This window comes from Urocampus carinirostris, chromosome 4 (genome assembly GCF_059441175.1).
Source record: "Urocampus carinirostris isolate Australia breed hairy pipefish chromosome 4, RoL_Ucar_1.0, whole genome shotgun sequence".
NCBI classification, from domain to species: domain Eukaryota; kingdom Metazoa; phylum Chordata; class Actinopteri; order Syngnathiformes; family Syngnathidae; genus Urocampus; species Urocampus carinirostris.
In genome coordinates, this window is record NC_142352.1 from 3256202 (window position 1) to 3280634 (window position 24433).

Sequence of the window (24433 nt, forward strand, 5' to 3'; positions counted from 1 at the left end):
AGTGTCTGGCAAAACTTGAAATTGAAAAAGCTGTTTTACGTAGGTTTACAACTCAGACTGCAACCTCATTTGACGGACAGGCAGATAAGGGGAGGTGTCACAGTTGCCATGGCGCCCAATTGGCCCCGCTTATTGGCAGATTGGCTTCTCTTCTATTTAAACTATTTAAGTCAGTGCTCTCACAAACCCTTTGTCAGTCTGTCAATGAACCTCTGCCCGCAAGACGTGGGTTTTGACAGTCCCGTTGTTTAAAATGGGTTCCCATTTTTGTTCCCGTCTAGTTTGTCCTGTTTAATTTTGATAACCTGTTTTGATATCAATCCTGTCAGTCCCGTTCTGTCCGGTATCGACGCCATCTGTCCGATATCTGCTCAAGCAATTGGAATCGATCTCGTCGGCCTCTGGCTTCCTGTCATTCCAGGCCAGACTGCTGCCTAACGTGCATGACTCCCCATTTCCCTGAACGCTGGCTATTTCAGCTGAAAATGAAAATCTCCATTCTGATCCCTGCATAATCCGTTCCAGAACCCTTTTCGAAAACTGATTTGTTCGATCACCGAAATCATTTTTCCCATTAAAAATAATGTAAATCGTTTTAATCCGTTCCAACACCCTGAATGTTTACCTTGAATGTTTAATGTAAACATAAAGCTAACCCAGGCTAATCGTACGTTTGCGTTATCGTAATCTTCCTTACCAAAGATTACGCTAACATGAACGTGTAAAAATAAAAAAAAAACAGGTTGTCTACAAGTCATATAGCACCCGGGTCTCCACAACAAGTGGTGAGCGGTTCATTGGAAAGGGGGCTCCGTTCCAACACCCTCAATGTTGGGCTCCGTTCCAACACCCTGAATGTTTAACGTAAACTTAAAGCTAACCCAGGCTAATCGTACGTTCGCATTATCGTAATCTTATGAATAGGATTTCTTACCTTTGTGGTGGTCAGCAGAAGACACTCGCACACCTCCATATTTGGCTATTATTTCTTTGTTAAATGCAATAGTTGTACGCACTACTTTTCTTTTTTCACCTGTAGCAACTTTGCTGCTTGCACTGACTTTCTTCGGAGGCATAATAAGGGGCTAAAACACCCTTACGCTGCTCAGCATCGCACCCTAGCGTACGCACTCACGCATGATGTCAGGTTTTCAATGTAAATCTCTTGAATTTCTGTCTCAAGGTAATTTTTATATTACTAAATATAAAAACAATGTTTCTCATTCACACACACACACACACATAAAGTAACGTTTCAACAATGAGTGTAATTATATCTCTTGTACGTTTATCAATCTTGTATTCTTTTATTTTGAAGTCATGTTCTTGTGTGTACTGATTTCTTTGACGCAAAATAAACCACTCTCTCTCTCTGTTGGGACTCCATCCAGGAAGGACGTAAGTTCTTGTCTGCCACCATCATGTCGAATTAAACTATATACATGTATTTTATCTGCGCAAATATAGCCACTAAATAGTCTTAATAATGTCAATCTCTGACACATGACCGGCGTTCGAACTCCGAATTTTTGACCGAACAGCGAAGCAAGAATTTCTCGAAATTTTTGGTCGGACTCCGATTTGTTCGGAAACAGAGGTTCCACTGTATATCAAATTAGTACGTGTTACATTTCCTGGGTGGCAGCACGGCGGCGCAGTGGTTAGCGCGTGTGCGGCACAGTTCTAAGGTCTTGGGAACCTCCTGTGTGGGTTCAAATCCAGCTACCGGACTTACTGTGCGGAGTTTGTATGTTCTCCCCGTGCTTGCGTGGGTCTCCTCCGGGCACTCCGGTTTCCTCCCACATTCCAAAGACATGCATTTCAGGTGGATTGGCCGGTCCAAATTGTCCCTAGGTGTGAATGAGCGAGCGAGTTGTCTGTCCCTGTGTGCCCTGCGATTGGCTGGCAACCAGTTCAGGGTGTCCCCTGCCCGAAGATAGCTGGGAAGGGCTCCAGCACCCCCGCGACCCTACTGAGGATAAGCGGTGCAGCAAATGAGATGACATGAGACATTTCCTGGGTTTTGACTATCGCCGTTCGTTTCCAAACGTAGCCCCAAAAAACAAAAACCCGACGGATAACCCCGTTGCCTAAAAATGTTGGCTCAGTGGTGTACGGAATTACCGCACTGCTCCATTTTGAAACCCTAATGCGTCAAACCCAGGTGGGGAAAAAAAGTGAAAATGTCGACTCGACGGCAGTTTGCCTTTTTGTCGATTGCCGTTGTGACGGGAAGAGCAAACAAAAGCGAAATAAATCAAACGCGCCCTTAAAATGGGTGTTTTTTCAGGAGCCGCAAAAAATGTTTTATTAAAGTGTGCGTGTATGTGTGTGTTGCAGCAACACCTGCCTTAAAATGTGGTCTCAACATCTCCCGCATGCCATTTTGCTTAATTGACTTGGAAATGGCCCAAATGTATTGCTGAGTGCGGTCTAATTAATATTAATAATAAATGCCATTATTAACATCAAAGAACATCTGGTGCCCCTGTTTACCGCCGCGCCGGCGTTCTGTTTTCATCTCGCGCAAAACAACAAGGCGCCTTTATTTCCATTTATTTGCCGTCTTTTTTAGGGAGTTGTTTTCTCCTTGGCTGTCATCCTAAGGCTCCCGGGTCAAACGGGAAGCGGTGGAGAAAATGGGCGTGGCCGCGTGAAATTTGGAAGCTGCGACGTCCCCCCGGCCCCCTCCGCATCTCCCCTTTTTTGTTGTCTGCCTTGTTGCCATACCTCAGAGACTATCCACTTCCCCCGCGGGGGCAAAATATAGATTTTTTTTTTAAAAGAAGAACATCTGCTGCTCGACGTGACTTCTCGGGCAACTTCTGACATTTATCGACATCGTCATGGCGACGCCTCCTTTGCATTCGTTGGGGAAAATGATGTCCCAGTTAATCACTTTCGAGAAAATTCTTGTTGTGTGGTAGGGGGAGGAAATTTACTACACTCAAATGCAATGTTCCCTGTAATTTTCCTTACGGGTCTGAGCGTTCACATAAAGTCTGTGAGCAACGCTTGAAACAACAGTGAGCAACGGCAATCCCAAGTGTGGCAACTAAGTCATTATCAAACATGTCCAAAACTTGACATCAAGTTACATTTTGCTGAATTTCCGACAATGCAGAAAAAAAAATCACTTTTGAATGAATTGACTAATGTACGATTGCAAAGGTTGCAGGCCCTACAAACGACATTTGTTTTTACAATTCTTTCACAAAATTTCCATGTCTTTTTTTTCCTGGTATGAAATGAAAAGATCTGTATTTATATAGCGCTTTTCAAGTCAATGACTTCCCAAAGCGCTTTACAATGTGCTCCACATTTCCCAATAGCGGCCTTGCAGCCATGTAAGGCGCTAACATGCTTATTGGGGGTATTAGGGGTTCAGTGTCTTACCCAAGGACACTTCGACATGTAACACGAACGAGCCGGGATTCGAACTGAGATTCCTTGATCCCAAGACGAGCGCTCTACCTCCTGAGCTACTGCCGCCCCTAATCTATCTTCTGTCGCATAATACTAACATTTTTGGGGGGTTATTTAGTAGGTTGCACGATACACAACAGCATTTAATCACATTTTTTAGTGGAAGTACAATGTTGGCAACAAGATTGACTTGGTATAATTGGAAATTATTTGAATGCAACACAAACTTTTTCTTCTTTTTCCCTGTTTTTTTTCTATTTTTTTAAATTCCTTTAATAAAATCTCACTGTGTTTATTTTTTCCTAGCTTTTTTCTTTATGTTATCTATTTACTTTTTTCCTTTGTTTCTTTCTTTTCTTTTTTTTCTGGCTTTTTTCTGAAGCGTTCCTTCTTTTGTCTCTTCCTTTTGTTTTTGTTTTTTCTCAGGTTTTCACTACTTTTTCATTTTGGTATTTTTTCTTTTTTGTTCTATTCCCCCTTCCTTTAAGTCATGGTGTGCATAGTTTTACATAATATTTGGTCATATAGAGATTGAAAGAAGCAAAAACAACCTGAAGAGCCGTTTGGGACCCGAAAGAGCCGGTTCCTTTTAGTGAGCCGAGCCGGAGAAGCCGGTTCTCGAAAAACTCTCAACTTTGTTCTACTTCGACACTGACTTAAAAAAAAAACGCATTTAAACACAACGTCAGGGGAACCCTTGTATTTTTACCTTCATGCACTGTAACTTTGAATTAATTCGCTTCTTAATTAGTAATTTCGAGCCCTGATTTTTGTGAGCTGGCTAGATTTTCTTGTGTGTGGAAAAGCTCTGGGTAGTGCGCAATTGCGCACACACGCAGTTTAGAGGGAACATTGCTCAAATGTGAAATTCAATCTTTGTTTTTAACAAATTAGGAAGTCTTGGTACCTGACTTGAGGAACTTGCAGAACCAAGAACGTTCTGGACACTTGATTCATCTGTATTTGGTGTTGTTGATGAGATTTGGGTTCCTGATAAGGGATTTGCTGTACAGTTAACCCCCAGGATATGGCATCCCCGCCTTACGACTTTTTCAATTTATGGTTTGAAAAATGTATGTTTTAAAGCCTCTCCTTGCGATATTTTTTCTACCATACATTGTCAAGAACAAATTATTTGATGTTCCCAAAATCCTAAGTTCAAACTTTGTGTCACAACCAGCAGAAAGGGTAGACCCAATTGCATGACGTTTCTCACAAGTTTATTGAGATAACGGGGAAGGGCAGCACCCGCGATTCGGTGCTTGCTTGATGCGGAAAGCAAGTCGCTCACAGAATCGTAACGTGTTCGGAATGCAGAAATGGATCTTCCGGAGTGGGAGATTGTGGTGTCGAAGACGGAAAAAACAGGTCGATAGCCGGGACAGGAGAGCAAAAACGTGGTCGGGATTAAAAACGGGCTGTAACCCGGGACGGGAGAGCAGACGTGATCGGGATCAAAAACAGGTCGTAAGCCGCAGACAAACAGGGATATCAGGAACAGAAAGGTGGAAAACCGGGACAGGGCGGGAGTCAGGGTCAAAAATGCTTGCCTTGTAACAACAGAGGTTTGCTGACGGACTCACAACAGGCAAGTGAAATGACTGGGCTTAAAAAGGACAGGGAACACTGTTGGAGAATTTTGTTTGTAACCCACGGCTGGATCTCCTTCCGGTGTGTTCCCATAATTCATTTTGCTGCTTCAGTCATGGTCTCTGAGAATTTGGTGGTCAGGGTTTCGACATCTTTGAGCAATAGAGCAAATTTCCTGCCATTAAAGGCTTGGAAGCCCTCGACCATGTTGGGTCTTCCAGGCACCCAAGGTCAAACTTGATCTGTGGGTTCCGTGACTTGTTGACCTTCAGGAGGCAAAGGCGGAAGTCCTCCATGACCAGGTCTTGATCACTTCCCACCGAGTACAGACACCACAGAGAAAACTTACGCTCTGTTTGCCATGTTACAAATGTTTTCACTTTGCTTGTTCGCCATTCTCATCTCATCTCTCATCTCATTAGCTGCACCGCTTATCGTCAGTAGGGTCGCAGGGGTGCTGGAGCCCATCCCAACTATCTTGAGGGAGTGTGCAGGGGACACCTTGAACTGGTTGCCAGCCAATCGCAGGGCAAACAGGGACAGACATCTTGCGCATTCACACCTAGGGACAATTTGGACCGGCTAATCCACCTGAAATGCATGTCTTTGGAATGTGGGAGGAAACCGGTGTCCCCGGAGGAAACCCACGCAAGCACGGGGAGAACATACAAACTCCGCACAGGAAGTCCAGTAGCTGGATTTGAACCCACACAGGAGGTTCCCAAGACCTTAGAACTGTGCCGCACACGCGCTTACCACTGCGCCATGCTGCCCTTGTTCGCCATTCTTGTCAAGTTCAATTATATTAAAACACATTATAAAAAGTATGATGCTCTTGAACTATTTTTTTAGATAATAGATCATATGTACTCATAGAAAAGTTAGAGGAGCTTTTCACGGTTGCCATGGCGCCCAATTGGACCCACCCGTGTGGCGCTAGCTTCGGCTCATTGACAGATTGGCTTTCCGTCTATTTTAAGCTCAGTGCTTGCATTCTTTCTTTGTCAGTGCGTCAACGAACCTCTGCCCCGCAAGACGTGGGTTCTGACTCGGTCCTGGTTTCCTGGTGGTATTTTATGTCCGGTATATTTCCCTTTTATTCTGTCCTGTTTAAAATCGGTTTCCAGTTTCGTTCCGGTCTATTTTTGTCCCGTTTATTATTCTCTCCAGTTTCCGTTCCCGTTTCGTTTGTCCTGTGTATTTCGATAGCCTGTTTCATTATCAATCCTGTCGGTCCTGTTCTGTCCGGTATCGACCCCATCTGTCTGATATCTGCTCGGGCAATTGGAATCGATCTCGTCTGTCTCTGGCTTCCTATCCTTCCATGCCAGACCGCTGCCTAACGTGCATGACTCCCCATTTCCCGTAAAATAAAAGGCTTGTGTGAGAACCTCACGCGTTTGGGTCCTGATCCTGTTCCGGTTCTGGATGGAGCTCCGCATGCCCAATGACAATAACAACAAAGGCGGACGCTATCGTGTCAGCCGTCACATTATGAATTTTGTAACTTAGCTTGTTTGACGTTCTGTCCAAGTTCAATTAATTCCAAAGTCATTATTATAACGACGGTGTTCTTAAATGAATATATATCGATTTAATTATAATAATTTTAAATTCAAAGATTTTACTGGGCAATGATGATAACAACAATGGCAGACGCAAGCAGTGTGAGTTGAGATGTCACAAATTTTTAAATTGGTTTACCAACAAGAGTGAAATCGGATGGAACAACAGGACCCAAACGCAGCCCAAAGACCCCCTAGACGCCGTCTTCGGAGCCATTTTTTTTCTCAAGGTGCGCGCTCGTCAGGTAGTAAACTGTCGCGTAATGCGGCAGCGTTTAAAGATAATTGTTGTTTGCTTAATAAATTCCGCGCGCCCGTTTCGCCGGCGTCAGCAGTGTAACCAAATCTCAAATTGATTAAACTCGCTCGCACACAAAGATGGCAACGCTCCAATTCAACATTGTGTGCATTAGTGTGCGCGTGCACGCCGGGCCGGATGGTGTTGTGTTGCTTCCCCTCCCTCGTAAGGAAATCTCGTCCCTGCGGGCGCATTTTTGAAAAGCTTGATGCCTTTCAAATGATGTCATCACATTTTAGCAAACCCCCCTTCCTAATTTATGACCCCCCTCCCATTAATTCTCCTTCCTTGGGGCTGATCACGTGATGCGCTCGATTAATGGAGGAGAGGGAAGCACAAACACTTGTGGTGTTTTTGATTTGTATGGGAACTCAAAGGGGTCAAAATTACATGAGGGCTTCATCAAACGATTAGTTTAATAATCGATGTATCCGTTGTTAATTCTTTAGGTTAATCAATGAATGGACCATAGAGCGCACCCACCACATTTTAAGAGGATAACCACTTTTATACTCACACAAGCCGCACCTCTATATAAGCCGCATGCGCCCACATTAAAACACGTAACACAATCACAAAATTAACCCAAACCCGACTTTAAGTTCTGCAATTGTAACTCAATATAAAGTACACAGTCCAAAAACCACAGCCGGCAAAATGAACGGAAAATGATACCGGTACTTAAGGTTTGATGCAGGCCTGCAGAGTCCGGGTCCCGTTGAAAGTAATTCAAGGAAAAAAAAGTGTATATTTCCAAAGGTAAGGGTGGGAAAAATATATAGAGGAAAAATATATATCCACTATTGTCCGCTGCGTCCAAAAACACGTCTCACCTTTTCTCCACTTTCCGTCAGCCCCTGTTGTTTTCGCCCCTTCTTTGTGATTCCCCCGTGGAATAAGTCTCTAAAATGAATAAATTACAAAAATATACAGTTGCAAATACATATTATACATGGTTACACATATTTACAAAGAAAGACGGTACACCCAGAGAGTTTTCAAAGCTTTAATAATAATAATATAACTTTCATCCCAAACCGTGACTGTGACAGGTAGCAACACGCTACTAGCAACACGCTACTCCAGCGGTCTGAATATTACCTTTTGTACTCGAGCGCCGCTGGCGGCCGTTAGAAAAATTACATAAATTGGCCGCATCACTGAATAAGCCAAAGGGTTGAACATTTGGGAAAAAAGTAGCGGCTTATAGTCCGGAATTTACGGTACATATTTTTAATGTTCTTCTATAATTAAATATTGAAGTTTTAGACGGATAGAACAAAAAAGTCCACAAGATAACAACTCAGTTTTCTTCCAGCTCTTTTTAAAATATTTGTTTTATCCATGAGCAGCACGGCGGAGCAGTGGTTAGCGCATGTGCGGCACAGTTCTAAAGGTCGAACCTCCTGTTTGGAGTTTGCATGTTCTCCCCATGCTTGCGTGGGTTTCCTGAGGGCACTCCGGTTTCCTCCCACATTCCAAAAACATGCATGTCAGGTTAATTGGCCGGTCCAGATTGTCCCTAGGTATGAATGATCGAGCGAATTGTCTGTCCCCGTGTGCCCTGCAATTGGCTGGCAACCGGTTGAGGGTGTCCCCTGCCCACTGCCCGAAGATAGCTGGGATGGGCTCCAGAACCCCCGTGACCCTACTGAGGATAAGCGGTACAGATAATGGATGGATGGATGAATTGTCCCTAGGTGTGAGCGAGTGAGTTGTCCGTCTCTGTGTGCCCTGCGACTGGCTGGCAACCAGTTCAGGGTGTCCCCTGCCCACTGCCCGAGGATAGTTGGGATGGGCTCCAGCACCCCCGCGACCCTACTGAGGATAAGCGGTGCAGATAATGGATGGATGGGTGTTTTATCTGCCTGCACCTACTGATGATTAAAATTGTTAGTAATTTACAATCATCCATCCATTATCTTCTGCTTATCCGGGGTTGGGCAGCAGCCTCAACAGGTCTCCCTTACCCCAGCCACCTCTTCCAGCTCGTCCGACGTGATCCCGAAGCGTCCCCAGGCCAGCCTAGAGACATGGTCTCTCATGGGTCGCCCCGGGGTCCTCCTGCCGGTGGGACATGCCCGGAACACATCCCGAGGGAGGTGACCAGGAGGCATCCTTATCAGATGCCCGAGCCACCTCTACTGGCTCTTCTCAATGCGGAGGAGCAGTGGTTCTACACAGAGTCCCTCTCAGATGACTGAGCTTTTCACCTTATCTCTGAGGGAAAACCCAGACACCTCATTTCAGCCACTTGTATCCGGGATCGTGTTCTTTCGGTCATAACCCAACGTTCATGACCACAGGTGAAAGTAAGAACGTAGATGGACTGGTAAATCGAGAACCCAGCTCCCTCTTTACCACTACGGACCAGTACAGGGTTCCCATGACAGCAGATGCTGCACCTACCTGTCTGTCGATATCCCGTTTCATCCTACCCTCACTCGTGAAAAAGACCCCGAAATGCTAAAATAAAACGTAAGGAGCATGCCACCCATTTCCGGCCGAGTACCATGGTCTCAGATTCAAAGGTTCCGATCTTCAGCTTTGTTATCGACACGTAAATCAACCACAACCAAACTCGGTTTTGCTCTCGCTGTATTTTTAAATACGCTCGTGTGTATTCTTGTCTAGGTCTTTGTAAAGCAGACAAAATGTCGGCGCAGAAAGCGGGGCGACGAGTGTCGCGGGAGAGAGTGTGCGCCAAAGTTCAGTGTTGTGTTTTCAGTAAACGGGTGCCTACTTTTTCGCTCTCTAAGGAAGATCTACGTGTTCATTTGTGTTTTTCTTTAAAGAGGAGTGATTCTAAAATGAGTTAGCGGAGAACACGCGTGCCTAATAACCATGTGCGCCCTATGTATGTGTATAATACAGAAATTGTCATGTCCTGCACGGTTGTCATGGCGCCCAGCTGGCCCCGCCCCTTGACACTGGCTGACCTGCATTCTCCTGATTACCGTAAATTCCGGACTATAAGCCGCTATTTTTTTCCCAAACGTTCAACCCTGCAGCTTATTCAGTGATGCAGCCAATTCATGCGGCGTTCGAGTACAAAAGGTAAGATTTAGACCGGTGGAATATATGCGCCGAGGAAAACTGCAACTTCTTAGCTTGTGCACAAATTAAATTAGCGTAGAAATATCCTCACCATGCAAATTGCAAAAAGAAAGGCACATGACACAGCGTTCAAGCTAAATGCAGTCGAGCAGTCCGTTAAAGAAGGAAACAGAGCTATTGCACATAAACTTTACTTAGCGAGCGTGTTGCTAGCGTGTTTTTGAATAAGGGAGCGTGGGACGACGTCTATATGACATAGTTTCTTTCCCATACTCGGGAAGACGACTTTGATGACGTCAGTTATAAGGAGGAAGATGAGGACGGTTTACTGTGATTACTGCAAGTACGGTATTTTTTTTTTAACTGAGCTGTTTACTGTGTTGCGAGCGTGTCGCTAGTAGCGTTTTGCTACCCTTCACAGGCATGGTTTGGGATGAAAGTTATAATATTATTATTAAAGCTTTGAAGACTCTCTCGGTGTACCATCTTTCTTTGTAAATATGTGTAACCGATGTATAATATGTATTTGCACCTGTATATTTTTGTAATGTATTTATTTGAGACACTTATTCTGATATGTTTTGCGAATTAAAAAAGAGGGGCGCAGCAAACGCGGGCTGACGGGAAGTGGGGTAAAGGTGAGTGAGACCTGTTGTCTCGGCGGACAATAGTGGATATATATTTTTCCCACCCTTACCTTTGGAAATATAGACTTTTTTTCCTTGGATTAGTTTCAACGGGTACCTGGACTCTGCAGGTCTGCTTCAAACCTTAAGTACCGGTATCATTTTCCGTTCATTTTGCCGGCTGTGGTTTTTGGACGGTGTACTTTATATTCAGTTACAATCGCGGGACTCAAAGTCGGGTTGGGGTTAAATTTGTGATTGTGTCACATGTTTTAATGTGGGCGCATGCGGCGTATATACAGGTGCGCCTTGTGTAAGTACAAAAGCGGTTATCCTCTTAAAATGTGGTGGGTGCGGCTTATAATCAGGTGCGCCCTATAGTCCGGAATCTACGGTACTCCTATGGGCACTTAAATGCGCCGTTTGGAACTGCCCTTTGCCAGATCATTGTTTACCCTTGTTGAAAACCTGTTCATGCCTGTTTGATCTGAGTAATGCCTAGATTGTAATTTTGCCTGCCTTTGAGCCTGCTTTGTTTTTGTTTTTGGTCCGTTTGTGTGTTGGACAACGTTTCTTTCTCAATTAAAGTGACAGATCGTCTACGCAAATGAGTTCCAACTTCCTGATTCCCGACCCGTTTCATGACAGAAATAGAACCAGCAACTGAGACTGCAGCTTTTAACACAGTTCCCCCTATGGTCATTAAAACACGGTATTTTTTGTTTTCTTAAATTTAAGATCAAGTTGATTTCTTACTTTAAAAATGGAAAGTTAAATATTTTCTTTATTAAGTATGTTTTAACATCGTACAAGTGAGTTCAAAGAGCCCTTATACTTTATCATCCACCACGCCTAGATGCTTTCGTTTTAGCAGTTCTGGGTGGAACACATTAGGCAGGAGAGTGACTTTATACTCATCCCCAGGTTTCTTTTGTTTATATGTGATAGTCAGGCATGAAAATGGTAAAATTATGAAGGTACAAAAGAAGTACAATCCTCAACAGTTTTAATAAAGTGATGTTTGTTTTAACAACCGACGTTTCTTCTTCAGGCTGCAGGTTTCAAATTTTTTTGTAGCAAAATATACATAAAATGTACAATGCATGTCATCAAAACCGTATTGGTTTGAATGTTAGTCTTATTGAGGCAAGTCAGCTGCCCTACTTACTAACACGATCGTTGGTAACTTGAATTTGTTCGTGAGTAGCTTCAGTGCTGTATTTTGTATGTTTAAGGCTTGCTTAAGTAACCTGTGTTGTTTTTTTTCCAAAAAACAAACATTTCATAAAATAATATGCTCTAAAAAGATAAAAAAAGGTGATTTTAACTTACTTTTGGAAGATGCGCTTCAAGAGATCCTCCTCGGTGGTAAAAAGTGGCCGAAAAACAGCCTTCCGACCATTTTCTCAACCGCATCAAGCTTTTTTATTCCACTTTAATTCAAAAGAAACGGCTCGCCACTTCTTTACATTTTACACGAACCATATTCAAATGAATGCATGAGATATTAAACAATAAAAATGTAAAAGTTCTTAGCATGCTAGAGATACAGTATAGAATGTTTACACACAAACTAGGAGTGGGAAGTGGCTTTCTTCTTCCGGGTGGATGCTGGGTGCATCAAACTTAGAAATACACACCTTGAGCAAATACGTTTAAGCCTACTTTACAGACTCTCAGCAGAGATTGTAATCATGTAAGTTGCCTCACTCTGTTGGAAAAACGTGTTTGGTGAAAACAGTTGACACCCGAATACAATGTCGACTATTTCTATCGTCAATTTTTGTCGACAATGTCGTTCTTTGAACTGATTGAAAAACAGGCCGCATTTGTTGTTGCTTTCTCTCCATTTACGTAAAACGGGTGTGGCCGATCGTTATCAATTTATATATTTGTCAGTCAGTCAGTCGTCCCCCGTGGCGGAGGTTCTCCTCGGAGGTAAAAAGTGGCCGAAAAAAAGCCTTCCGATCATTTTCTCAACCGAATCAAGCTTTCTTATTCCACTTTCATTCAAAAGAAACGGCTCGCTTCTTCTTTACATTTTATGCGAACCATATTCAAATGGATGCATGAGATATTAAACAATAAAAATGTAAAAGTTCTTAGCATGCTAGAGATACAGTATAGAATGTTTACACACAAACTAGGAGTGGGAAGTGGCTTTCTTCTTCCGGGTGGATGCTGGGTGCATCAAATTGATTAGAAATACACACCTTGAGCAAATACGTTTAAGCCTACTTTACAGACTCTCAGCAGAGATTGTAATCATGTAAGTTGCCTCACTCTGTTGGAAAAACGTGTTTGGTGGAAACAGTTGACACCCAAATACAATGTCGACTATTTCTATCGTCAATTTTTGTCGACAGTGTCGTTCTTCGAACTGATTGAAAAACAGGCCGCATTTGTCGATGCTTCCTCTCCATTTACGAAAAACGGGTGTGGCCGATCGTTATCAATTTATATATTTGTCAGTCAGTCAGTCAGTCGTCCCCGCGGCGGGGGTCCCTCGTGCACGCTTGCACGTGCACACTGGTGGGGGGTGGAACTGGTAGCGGCAGCCGGTAGAGAGACTGCTACGCCGCTCGCCTCCCAGATGGCCCGTTCAACTCTGCTCCGATCTGATCCGGGAGCCTTTGTTCTGGCATGTTCCATTACGGAGCCGTGACACCAGTCAAGGCAGAGGGGAGAGGAGCTGCTCTCAGATCAGATACACTTGAATTAAACATGGCTTCCTCTTCCCTCACATGATAAATTCATCGCGTTTTTAACATTGAAAGAGCTTTCAATGCCCTGTTTAAAGATCGCGTTTGGAATATAAATATATATATATATATATATATATATATATATATATATATATATATATATATATATATATATATATATATATATTTTTTTTTTTTTTTTTTTTTTGCGTTGTACATGTGTGGGAATTACGCCCGATTGAAGGAACAGATGTCAGACACCGACGTCCAATCTGCTTCCACGTTTGAAAGCGTTGGTATCAAACATGGACTGAAAATGGACCCAAACGCATCTCATTTTATCTCATTGTATTGTGAATTCTTAATTTGTTGTAACCTTGTGTCCCTAGGAACAATGGGAAAAAATAAAGTTTTAATCAATAAATAAGTGGACGGTTCTTTCCAGACGTATGTCATCGCTTCAGATAGATATACTATTGACAATAATTGCTTATTATTGTTTTTGTTTTTTTTTAATTAATGACATATTAATGTATGTGCACCATCCCCAAAACACGGCACTCTATTTTCCTACAATAATGACATGGTTACATTTATTTAAGGGATGGGTGCCACTAGGCTGTACTTGCCCAAGACACACCACAGGAAATGGTGCCCCCATGACTCTAGTGGTTAAGGAAAACACCCAGCCACCCAAAAATCATTAACAAACATATTTAATATCGAATACAACAAAGGAAAAATTGAAAAAAATTGCAACAATTTTCTACCCTTTTACGATTTTCAACAATTTTTTATATTAAGTATAATATATTAATAAAAAAAGTATATTAACAAAAATGATTTGGCTTGCTTTTATTTGATCCTGATTTTTTGTGTCATTTTTAACAATATTTCGGTCATCAATTGATTTGGCAATGCAACTTTGTGGGGTTATTTATCATGCCCCATCTTTGTATTCGATTCCATGGTTATCATGTTTTTGCTTCTCGCTTTAGCATCACTGAAAGTCTTGGAACCTCTAGAAGCCTAATTCAGTATAGAAATTCCTGTATTGTATCTGAGTAACTCGCAAGCGGAGCATACGAAATTTGTAACTGACGGGAGACAAGGAAAGACATTGTGGGAGGTAGTTAAGCCAATAGCATATTGTTATTTAAGGGAGGCCTTGATGCGAGCCAATAGCAGTTCAGCATCTTACATTATGTTGACTAATTGCAAACAGGCATCTAAGAGACCTTTTTCGCAGTCTTGCATACAAAAAACGCAAAAGTTTTGCTCCCCCATGTCATGATTACTGATGTCACTAAGCTGTGCCCGCTTATTTGGCGCCACCCGCCACGGGTTCTGATTCGCTTCCTGTCACTATTTAAACTCAATCCTGTTAATCCCCTGTGGTCAGTCCGTCTGCGAACCTCAGTTAACATTAGGTAAGCCTTTTTCAACCCTGACTCCCACCTGTCCTGTTTTTTGCTCCCATCTGTCCCCCGGCTTTGACCCATTTTTGATCCTGACCACGTCTACTCTCCCGTCCAGGCGTTCGACCTCTTTTTGTCCCGACCACGTCTACTCTCCTTTCCTTGCTTCCGACTCGCTTTCGACCCCGACCACGTTTTTGCTCTCCTGCCCCGGCTACTGACCCGTGTTCCGTTCCCGACACCGCCATCATCGGCCACGGAAGATCCACTTCAGTGCTACCTTCTTCCCGCATCCAGCAATCACCGGATCGTGTGCGCAACCCTTTCTCTTTCTTCCAATAAAACTTGTGAGAAACTGTAAAGTAGGCTTAACCTTATTTGCTCAAGGTGTGTATTTCTAATAAGTTTCCTGCTCCCTCATGGTGTTACCTAGTCTTCCTGTCTTTGTTTACGTGTCCAGGGGGGGTGGTCTGTGGTCTTTTCTCTTTGTCTCAGTACTGTTCCACCCTTGTCACCTCAATAAAACACAGCGCAGAAGGGGGGAGGTCTTCAGAAAGAGTTGGGCTAGCGAGCTGAAAGCAGGTAAAATCCTTGCTCTTCTGACCTTTCTTTCTCCAACTGCAGTTGTTAAGAAAACTCAAAAGTCTCATGCCTGGTGTATTTTCTAGCATTAGCCAATTTTTATAGCTCTCCCAAATGTGAATGGTCGTTTTTAGACCCAACAGAAACTCAATGCAAGTGGGTCCTGTCTCCGTTCTGTTCTTGACACCCCACCCTAAATAATGTGTTGATGATGTTGAAATTGTCATAACGAGGGGCTGAAAAAACACCTCAATCGACAATGTCGAGTAAAAATATCGTAAGATGGGGATGCTGCTACCCAGGGATCTACTCTAGATTTGACTCTGATTAGTTAGCATCCAAAGTTTAAGAAAGCTACTGTCGTACTGCTATCTGGTACGTATTGTAATCATTTGAAAAGGTCTATGAGATGTATTTATTTGAAAGCAGCAAATGCCAACGAGCGGGCGTCAGGTCGACAGCTATTTGAAATCCATCTTCCGGATGTGCGCGTCGGATGTTGCTCTTTGGCATATTTGCGCTACGCTAATCAGACAGTCAGTCAACATTTTCAATGTCCGCGCAAACACGTCTTATCTGATGAGTCCCTGCCAGACGTGGCTCGACCTTTAACGAGACGCTAGCCGGCTATATAGCGCGCTAACGCTTCCGACGCTTCGCCCGCTTTGCATAGACAAGAAACAGGCGGCGGATCGATAACGCCGGAAGATTCCAGGGTCCGGCCCGCCGCCGCCGCGTGAGGGATGAGGGCTCGTATAGCGGCTGACCTTCAAAATGTCATAAATGTGTTGTGCAATAAAGTGTCAATATTTGTGGTTATGTGCCGCGCCGTGACTTTTACAGTAATTGGAGCGGCAACATTAAAAGCGACGGATCGGCCCGCTGATTAAAGACATGCACTGACACGTGCACGAGTTTACCTATAAGGGATTTTCTATTCAATCAGTTTATGGAAAAGGGACGTTTTCTGCTTATTTATGACGCCCTTAATCACAAGGAGTCTCAAAGGGCTGCACAGACCACAGACTTTTGCAAACTACAGACTATTAATACATCATCCCCTGATCTAAAACCTACATTAGGGCAAGGAAAAACTCAAAAACCTCAAGTCAAGTCATGTTTATTTGTGACGCCCTTAATCACAAAGAGTCTCAAAGGGCTGCACAGACTATTGCAAACTACAGACAATTATGACATCATCCCCGATCTAAAACCTACATGAGTGCAAGGAAAGACTCAAAAACCTCTAGTCAAGTCATGTTTATTTGTGACGCCCTTAATCACAAGGAGTCTCAAAGGGCTTCACAGACCACAGACTATTGCAAACTACAGATTATTATTCCATCACCCCCTGATCTAAAACCTACATGAGGGCAAGGAAAAACTCAAAAACCTCAAGTCAAGTCCTGTTTATTTGTGACGCCCTTAATCACAAGGAGTCTCAAAGGGCTGCACAGACCACAGACTATTGCAAACTACAGACTATTATGACACAATCCCCTGATCTAAAACCTACATGAGGGCAAGGAAAAACTCAAAAACCTCAAGTCAAGTCCTGTTTATTTGTGACGCCCTTAATCACAAGGAGTCTCAAAGGGCTGCACAGACCACAGACTATTGCAAACTACAGACTATTATGACACAATCCCCTGATCTAAAACCTACATGAGGGCAAGGAAAGACTCAAAAACCTCAAGTCAAGTCATGTTTATTTGTGACGCCCTTAATCACAAGGAGTCTCAAAGGGCTGCACAGACCAAAGACTAATACAGACTACAGACTATTATGACACAATCCCCTGATCTACACCCTACATGAGGGCAAGGGAAAACTCAAAAAGTCAAAAATGTTTGAAAAATATAATGACGATGTAAGGACCAGAACGGAAACAAGACCCACTTACATTGCGTTTCTCTCAAGTTTTATTGGAGGAAAGAGAAAGGGCTGCGGCCACGATCCGGTGTTTGCTGGTTGCTCTGGTACTAGGACTGTGCTCCAAACGCAGAAGTGTCTCTTCTGTGGCGAGCGATGGCGGTGTCAGGGACGGAAAAAAGCAGAAAAGAGCAAAAACGTGGTCGTAAGCGAGTCGTAAACCAAAATAGGAGAGGAACCGTAGTCAGGGACAAAAAGAGGTTGAATCCCGAGACGGGAGAACAGACATGGTCAGGATCAAAAACGGTTTGAAGCCGGAGACAGACGGGAGCAAAGAAATGGGACAGGTGTGATCAGGGTCAAAAAAAGGCTTGCCTAGTGTTCCTTGAGGTTCGCAGACAGACTGACAAAAGGGGACAGACAGGACTGCGTTCAAATACTGACAGGGAGCCAATCAGAACCCGCGGCCGTTGGCGACAAAGGAGCAGGCACAGCTGAGTCACATTGCCGGAAACTTTGGACATGTTTGATAATGATTTAGTTGCCACACTTTGGATTGCCGTTGCTCACTGTTGTTTCAAGCGTTACTCACCGACTTTGTGTGAACGCTCAGACCCGAGGAAAATCACAGGGAACATTGCATATGTGGTGCGCAGGCCTTAGGTTTCCGACCCCTGAGCTAGTACTGTATATAAGCAACTACAGATCTCCTAAACCAAATTTCGGTCCAGAATCCCAGAACTGAACTGATCTTCTATCTTGTTTTCATATGCACACCTTGCATTCCTTAAAGAATGAAAAGGGCATGTTTTTGTTGCAGAGTACCCCCACTTCCATCAAAATTTTTTGGGGGGGGGATGCTGCTGCGTTTTGTCCGCCTTATTGTGTGTGACCTGCTGACTTGACGCTTTCTTTTCTGTCCACCAGCAAGCAAGCGAGCGTGCCGCATTCAAAAAAAAGAAACCGTATTGTTCGGAGGAAGCGGCGGCCATTTTTTATCAAATCATCGTTTTTTTTTTTAATTCAAGGCGGAACGTTAGCCAGTTCAAGTCTGCACCGGCAACTCGTGACGGGACTTGAATGCTTTTGTTTTCATTTGGTAATAACGGAAAATAAATTGTGAGAAATTTGATTTTAGAATAGAATAGAATATACCTTTATTGTCATTGTTACAACATGGGATATATATTGTGACAACGAAATTGGACATGGCACTCTAGGTCCACATTTTACAGTGAGCATAAGGAAAACAAAGAGATAAAGGAACAAAGAAGATGTTTTAACTGTCTTTGTTGTATAGGCTTTGTTTTCCTCTGGAGGGGGGGTCGTATGAGGGGGTGAGGCACAGACAGAGATGGCCGGATCCAACTAGATGTTTCATCTTACTGTACACACGGTCCAGTGTTTTTTCCCGAATGGCTCAGTCCACGTTTTGAATGGATTTGGGAAGTACAGTCCTTAAACATGCCCGATTAAAGTCGCCGGCGACGATAAAAGCTCCGTCGAAGTATGTAAGCTGCTATTTATTGAAAGCAGCGGGCAGGAGATTTAGCACTATGCTAACGTTAGCATCCGGTGGAACTTAAACAGCAAGTGAATATTGTTTTTGAGTGCAAAAAAAAGACAAAAGGATAAGTAAAATCTGGTTCGATACATCCATTTTTCCAAATGCAGATTTTTTTTCTACGCCTGAACTCACTTAAAGCCGATATTACTGGAATATTACGGAACCGGAAGTTTTGGAAAACGGAAATTTCCGTCACTTTCCCAAGTAGGGTAAAGGAACAGAGTCTAAAGTAAAAGTCAACTTACATGAATATTTGTACAAACATCTGCTAGCATGTTCTATACAGTTTGTCACACAAAGTAATTTTAAAATGGTCAGGACCAGAACAGGAGGAGGACCCAAATGCGTAATATTTCTCACACAAGCTTTATTTTATGAGAATGGGGCAGTCATGCACGTTAACACAAACGCAGCAGTCTGGCGTGGAACGAAAGGAATCCAGAGGCAGAGAGATCGATACCAGTCACACGAGCAGATACCGGACAGATGGGGTCGATACTGGACAGGACGGGACAGACAAGCTTGATACCAGATACATGAGCAGATACCGGACAGACGGGGTAGATACCAGACAGAACGGGACAGACAGGATTGATATCAGATACAGGAGACTGGAGACAGATATCAGACAGGACAAGACAGACGCGATCGGTACCCGATACTGGAGATTGTAGCAAGGTATCAGACAGGGCGAGACAGATGGGATCGATACCAGACACTAGAGACTGGAGACCGATATCAAATGGGACAAGATAAACGGGAATGATACCATTTTTATCATACTCTCCGTTTCCAAAATACCCCCAAACAACTGAAGGACCTCTCCTGTCTGACTCTTAAGGGTATGCCAGTGTTATCATTTGGGTATTTTTTGTTAATTTTGAAGTTGTTGTTGTTATTCCCCTATTACTCTGTGTGAGGCGTGCTCTCGCCGTTTCTGAGTAATAATTGGCCCTGCCACCACCTTAGTCTCCTGAATGTTAGTCTTGTCAAAACCAGCACAAATGGTAGACCCCATCACTTAACGTTTACTCACAAGTTTATTGAAATATTGAGGAAAGTCAGGGGCAGCGAGTCGGTGCTCTCTAGGCGCAGGAAGCAAGCCACTCACGTGATCGGAGCGTGTTCCGAATGCGGAAGTGGATCTTCCGGAGCGGGAGATCATAGCTTAGTTAGACGGAAAAACATGTCATTAGCCGGGACAGGAGCGCAGAACATGGTCGGGGTCAAAAACGGGTTGTAAACCGGGACGGGAGATTGGAACATGGTTGGGATTCAAAAATAGGTCGTTAGCCGGGACAGGAGATCAGAACGTGGTCGGGGTCAAAAAACGGATCGTAGCAGGAGACAAATAGGGAAATCAGGAACGGACGGGTGGAAAACGGGTGACAAAGCGGGACAGAGGGGAGTCAGAGTCAAAAATGCTTGCCTTGTGAAAACAGGTTCGCTGACGGACTGACAGCAGGCGAGTGGCTTAAGTAGGACAGGGTACCAATAGGGTAGCTAGCAGCAGCTGGCGCCAAACGAGCGGGCACACGTGAAAGTCATGAGTACCGTATTTTCTGCACTATAAGGCGCACCTAAAAGTCTTTATTTTTTTTTAAAAGCTGGCCATGCGCCTTATAATACAGTGCGCCTTATTTATGGAACAAAATTAATTCGCAAAGTCTTGCAACTAACTTGCAGCCACCGACTCGATTTTCCCCCGAATGCCAAGTAGTCCGCGGTGTATGCTGGGATTTATTTACTGGCGTTTCATTGGCTAACCAATGTGTCAATCATCATTTGAATGGATCACTATTGGCTAAAGTTATTCAGATGTCAAGGGGAGGATCCTTTTTATCATTTACAGGCTGGCATTGGCTTAAACGGCAAAACAAAGCCTGCAATTGGCCAAAAAAGACGTGTCAATCATCAGTTGAATCGATCACTCTTGGCGAAAGTTATTCGGAGGTCAAGGGGCGGATCCTTTTTATCATTTACAGGCTGGCATTGGCTTGAACGGCAAAACAAAGCCTGCAATTGGCCGAAAAAGATGAATGCGTATAGCACGTGGCTGACGGCATACAGAAAGCATTTTTTTACTATTTTGTTTTTGTAAATATTTTATTCTCCTGGATTTACTAAACTCACGGATATAAGAGGACCACGGCTGCACATTATTATGAACACAACGACTTTGGTGAGCTACTCTGGCTATATATATTATCCCTGTATCTTGTTTCAGAGTGAACTCGATGTTTCTGTGATAAGCGGTGCAGATAATGGATGGAATGGAGTGTCTATTTTTAAATTAAACTCAATTCCAAGTGTTTATTGTCATATATACAGTAAAGTTGCGAGCGAAAAAGAAAATAGAAACTAAGGAATGGTTGGCATTTCTTGAATCCCAAGACTTTAACCTTCCGAACGATGGAACGATGCATTTGAGTGACATCGTACGGACACCGCATCCGCACGTGTTCTCGACACGTAATTGCGTCTTTGCAATCTTTCGGAATGTGTAGGGGGTAATAAGTTGGACTGAACTATCTGACTGTTTTGTCCACGTTCCCATTGTAGCGCCTTATAATCCGGTGCGTCTTATGTATGTCAAAAATAGGACAAAAAACTTTTTTTTCGGGGTGCGCCCTATAACCCGGTGCGCCTTGTAGTGCGGAAAATACGGTAATCATGACAAGTCTGGAATTTGCGTTTTCATAGCATTAGCGCCCCCATTTTCTCCGGCGCTTGGGTGGTGTGATAACGCTTCAATTATATCGACTTTTATCGAATGTTTTTCTTTCTTATCGCGGCAAAAAGATAACGATCGTTATCGTTTTATTGCCTAGGTGCGTAATTGCGCGAACCCTTAGTGGTGGCCTGACTTCGGATACTGGAAAACTGATCGTCCAATGAGGTAGATTTTAGTCGGGTTCCAAAATATTCGTAAAAGGTACCACTGTATCTCAAAATTGTCAATTGAGCAGTTTTCAGTTTATGCAAATTCTGATCATTATCAATGACTCGTCTTGGGTTTTGGGGTTTTTTTTCCGTTTTTTTGAAGGCGAGCATCCGTTAAGCACTCGTCGAGTACTTTTAATTGAGCGCCGATTGATTTCCGTCCCGCCTTCTTCGCACCGCCTGTCAGCACATCAGAAAACGGGCGGCGTAACGCGGCTCGCTCTCACCTCGCCGGCAACGATGGCGTCGGGGATAACAGACGCGCTAGCAAAGCGCTAGCATCATCATATTTTTGGGGGGGAGCGCGCTCGGTCAAAAGCGTTATCACCCCGTCATATCTGTGACAGCGAGCTGTCACAATCAGCTGGCGGCGGCGCCGAGAAAAATCTGCCGCTGCTGACACAGGCCAATCTATTTCTGTATGTCGCCATTGTTCCTGATTGGCGGAGGCTGGAACCGTAAACGGGAAGAGTCACTTTACGTTTGTCGTCTTGAAAATTGATGGATTTCAAATTTTAAAGTTTTTTTGTCTTTCATTCATTTTTCAACTGCACGGCGGCGCAGTGGTTAGCGCGTGTGGTTTCAAATCCAGCTACCGGACTTCCTGTGTGGAGTTTGCATGTTCTCCTCGTGCTTGCGTGGGTGTCCTCCGGGCACTCCGGTTTCCTCCATTCCAAAGACATGCATGTCCCTTGGTGTGAATGAGCGAGCGAGTTGTCCGTCCATGTGTGCCCTGCGATTGGCTGGCAACCAGTTCAGGGTGTCCCCTGCCCACTGCCCGATGATTGCTGGGATGGGCTCCAGCACCCCCGCGACCCTACTGAGGATAAGCGGTGCAGCTAACGAGATAAAATGAGATTAATTTTCAACTGACCAATGTTTTAATTTAGCAACATGAAAGCAAATGCTAGTTGTTAAAGTTGGTCCGTAGTGTCAGTTGCTAAGGTAGTCACAGCTACTCACCCCTTAAGCCAGGGGTGTCAAACTCATTTTAACTCGGGGGCCACACGATAGAACAAACATTCTGTCGGGGGCCGGACTAGTAGATTAGAGAGAAAGAAAAAGAGAGAAAGAAATAAGAGAACAAGGGAGGGAAAAGGAGAGAGGGCGGGACAAAGAAAGAAAAAGAGAGTGAGGGAGAGAGCAAGAGAAACAAAAAAGAAAAAGTCGGGAGAGAGGGGGAAAAGAAAGGGAGAGGAAGAAAGAAATCCAAAGAGAAATAGAAAGACAGAAGTAGAGAAAAGAATGCTCAAAGGGTATAAAGAGAGAGAGAGAAAAGGAAAAAAGAAAGTTAGAGCAAAAGAGACAAAGAGCAACAAAGGAAGAGAAAAAGAGAGACACAAAGAGTGAAAGAGACAGAAACAGAGTGGGAGAAAAGTGGTGGAAAAGACAGAGAGAGAGAGAGAGAGAGAAATGAATACAAGTATAGTGTCTTTGTTCAAGGCACCTGGCTTTGGCAACATCAAGTTGACAAATTTCAACCTGCAGCTTGTTTTTCTCCTGCGCTTCTCTGAGTGTTGTCTCGCGGGCCGGATTCAATCACTTACTCACGGGTCGCCTGTTTGACACCTGTGCCTTAAGCATTGACACTTCAATTAGTTAGCTTTAACCCTTTAAAATTCCTCTAAAATTTCCCTAAAATCCCAATCAAGACCAACGCAAAATAAATGGAATGCTGTTCTTGAAGGAGAATATGGACGTTTTTAGTCTCTTGTAAATGGTAAATAGTCTGCATTTCTCTAGCGCTATTCAAGTTAATGAAGACCTCCCAAAGCGCTTTACAATGTGCTTCACACATACCCATTCACACACACTCACACACCAATAGGGAGTCAGCCTCCAAACGTTTTGAGGATAATCAAGATGCTAAACGTTAACTGATCTGCATTTCTATAGCGCTTTTCAAGTCAATGAAGACATGTCAAAGCGCTTTACAATGTGCTTCACACGTACCCATTCACACACACTCACACACCAATGGGGAGTCAGCCTCCAAACATTTTGAGGATAATCAAGATGCTAACACCGGATCGTGGGGCGCAGCTCTTCCTCTTTCTTTCATTAAAACTTGTGGTAAACGTCACGCAAATGGGTCCTGTTTCTGTTTTGGTCCTGACACGCTGGATTATTTCCGTTGAAAGTACTGGAAAATGTGATAAAATTGGCCTTAAAAGTGCTTGAGTTTGGCCATGAAAAAGGTGTAAAAACCCATGAAGTTGACAATATTACGATTGGATGTGTCAGCACCAACGATCCTCTGTTCTCTTTCCAGATGCCGGGGACGAGGCGGCTTCTGCAGCGGCCAAGGCGGCCATTAGCATCCCACCGCCACCGGCATCGCAGCATCGAGAGCGCCCCCTTGGTTCGGCCTCCAAAGATTGTCCCTACTGCGGGAAGACCTTTCGGACCTCGCATCACCTCAAGGTCCACCTGCGCATTCATACAGGTCAGTATTACAACAGCTGTAGATCGTTGTCCGGCAAAATTTTTATTATTTGGTTTTAGCAGGTTGCGCTAGCATAGGGGTGGGTAAAAGTATGGCACGAGGGCCACATGCCAGCCTTTCCAATCCTGTACGCCAAAGGAAATCCTGTATGCCAAAGCAGTAATCCCTTGATCTATTGCAGTTTACTCATCACTGTTTTGCTACGTTACGGCTTTTCATCGTGCATTGTGTTATGTATGCTGATTGTCTAAACCAGGGGTGTCAAACTCATTTTAAATCGGGGGGCCACACGATAGAACAAACATTCTGTCGGGGGCCGGACTAGTAGATTAAAAAGA

The 24433-nt window shown here is 43.9% G+C and overlaps 1 protein-coding gene across 2 annotated transcripts in view; it reads left to right on the forward strand.

Moving 5' to 3' along the window:
• znf536 (zinc finger protein 536) overlaps positions 1-24433 on the forward strand; it is a 391766-nt gene that overhangs the window by 264368 nt on the left and 102965 nt on the right. For both annotated transcript variants that reach the window (XM_088333467.1, XM_088333466.1), the window contains exon 7: positions 23922-24095. In XM_088333467.1, the coding sequence (XP_088189593.1) occupies positions 23922-24095 (174 nt within the window). The remainder of the gene's footprint in view (positions 1-23921; positions 24096-24433) is intronic.